Source organism: Echinops telfairi, unplaced genomic scaffold (genome assembly GCF_000313985.2).
Source record: "Echinops telfairi isolate 266 unplaced genomic scaffold, ASM31398v2 ScPeMD7_7469;HRSCAF=8507_1, whole genome shotgun sequence".
Lineage (NCBI taxonomy): Eukaryota > Metazoa > Chordata > Mammalia > Afrosoricida > Tenrecidae > Echinops > Echinops telfairi.
In genome coordinates, this window is record NW_022111373.1 from 116,896,462 (window position 1) to 116,897,441 (window position 980).

A 980-nucleotide genomic window follows, 5' to 3' on the forward strand; every position below is an offset into this window, starting at 1 on the left:
ACGAGAACCACAATGACTCATGTCTACTCTGGGTGGGGATACACACACAGGGCTTAACACTTCATTTTTCTTCAAGATGTTTTAAAAGAATAATAACATATATCATATTGCACACATTCCTTTAACCACTGGGGGAAAGTCAAGTGGATAAATTTAAAACAGCACTCGCTATTTTCTTTCACATACCAGCATCCTGAGAGATTTTTGATAACAGGAGGCTTTGAATTCCTGCATTTTCTGAGAGTTTGGAATAATGTAAGGCATTGTGTCCAAGAGAGTCTACAAGATTTAAGTCAGCACACTTTTTAATTAAGGCTTCCACGAGGGTAGAGCTGCCAGTCTCACAGGCCAGCATGAGAGCAGTTCTGGAGGGAAAAAGGAGACACCAAATTAGTACCCACACGATTTCCCTCTTGGAAAATCACTCCATTTGTCTTGAAAATAGGGAAAAGGAGATTAGGTGCAACCAGACTTTTACTGCATTTAGTCCTCTGGGGAATCCAAGATGCAATGTTATCAAGGTGAAATTGTTTGGTACCCTGAAGTCGATCCCAACCCAGCCTATAAGACCAAGGAGAACTGCCCCCTAGAATTTCCAAGGCATCATCTTTACGGGAACAGACTGTCAGCTCATTTCTCCCAGGGACTCACTGATGGGATCACCTGCCAACCTGTCGGCAACAGAGCGCTGAACCAGTGTGTCACCAGAGTGCTTCAGATCAAACTAGGTTTTTCAACACGTTAGGTCAAAGCAAAACTTTAAACCTTGCTAAGTCAAATAGCACACACGTACTCTTTTATGTGATTTGACGTGATGAGAGTCCCTAAGACTGCTGCAAACCTTGCCCTTTCCCCTCAGCACTTTAAGTCCCTGCGTGTATAGAGCTGCTCTGAACTGACATCCACCTGATGGCAGTGCGCTTGGCTTTCTTTTTGTTTGACACATTGCTTAGACGATTTTTAAAAGCAACCAAACAAAC

At 43.1% G+C, this 980-nt stretch overlaps 1 protein-coding gene across 1 annotated transcript in view; it reads right to left on the reverse strand.

Annotated features, from left to right (window-relative positions):
- RAI14 (retinoic acid induced 14) overlaps nt 1-980 on the reverse strand; it is a 76,664-nt gene that overhangs the window by 22,174 nt on the left and 53,510 nt on the right. The window contains exon 5 of the mRNA XM_045285262.1: nt 191-418. Coding sequence (XP_045141197.1) covers nt 191-418 — 228 coding nt within the window. The remainder of the gene's footprint in view (nt 1-190; nt 419-980) is intronic.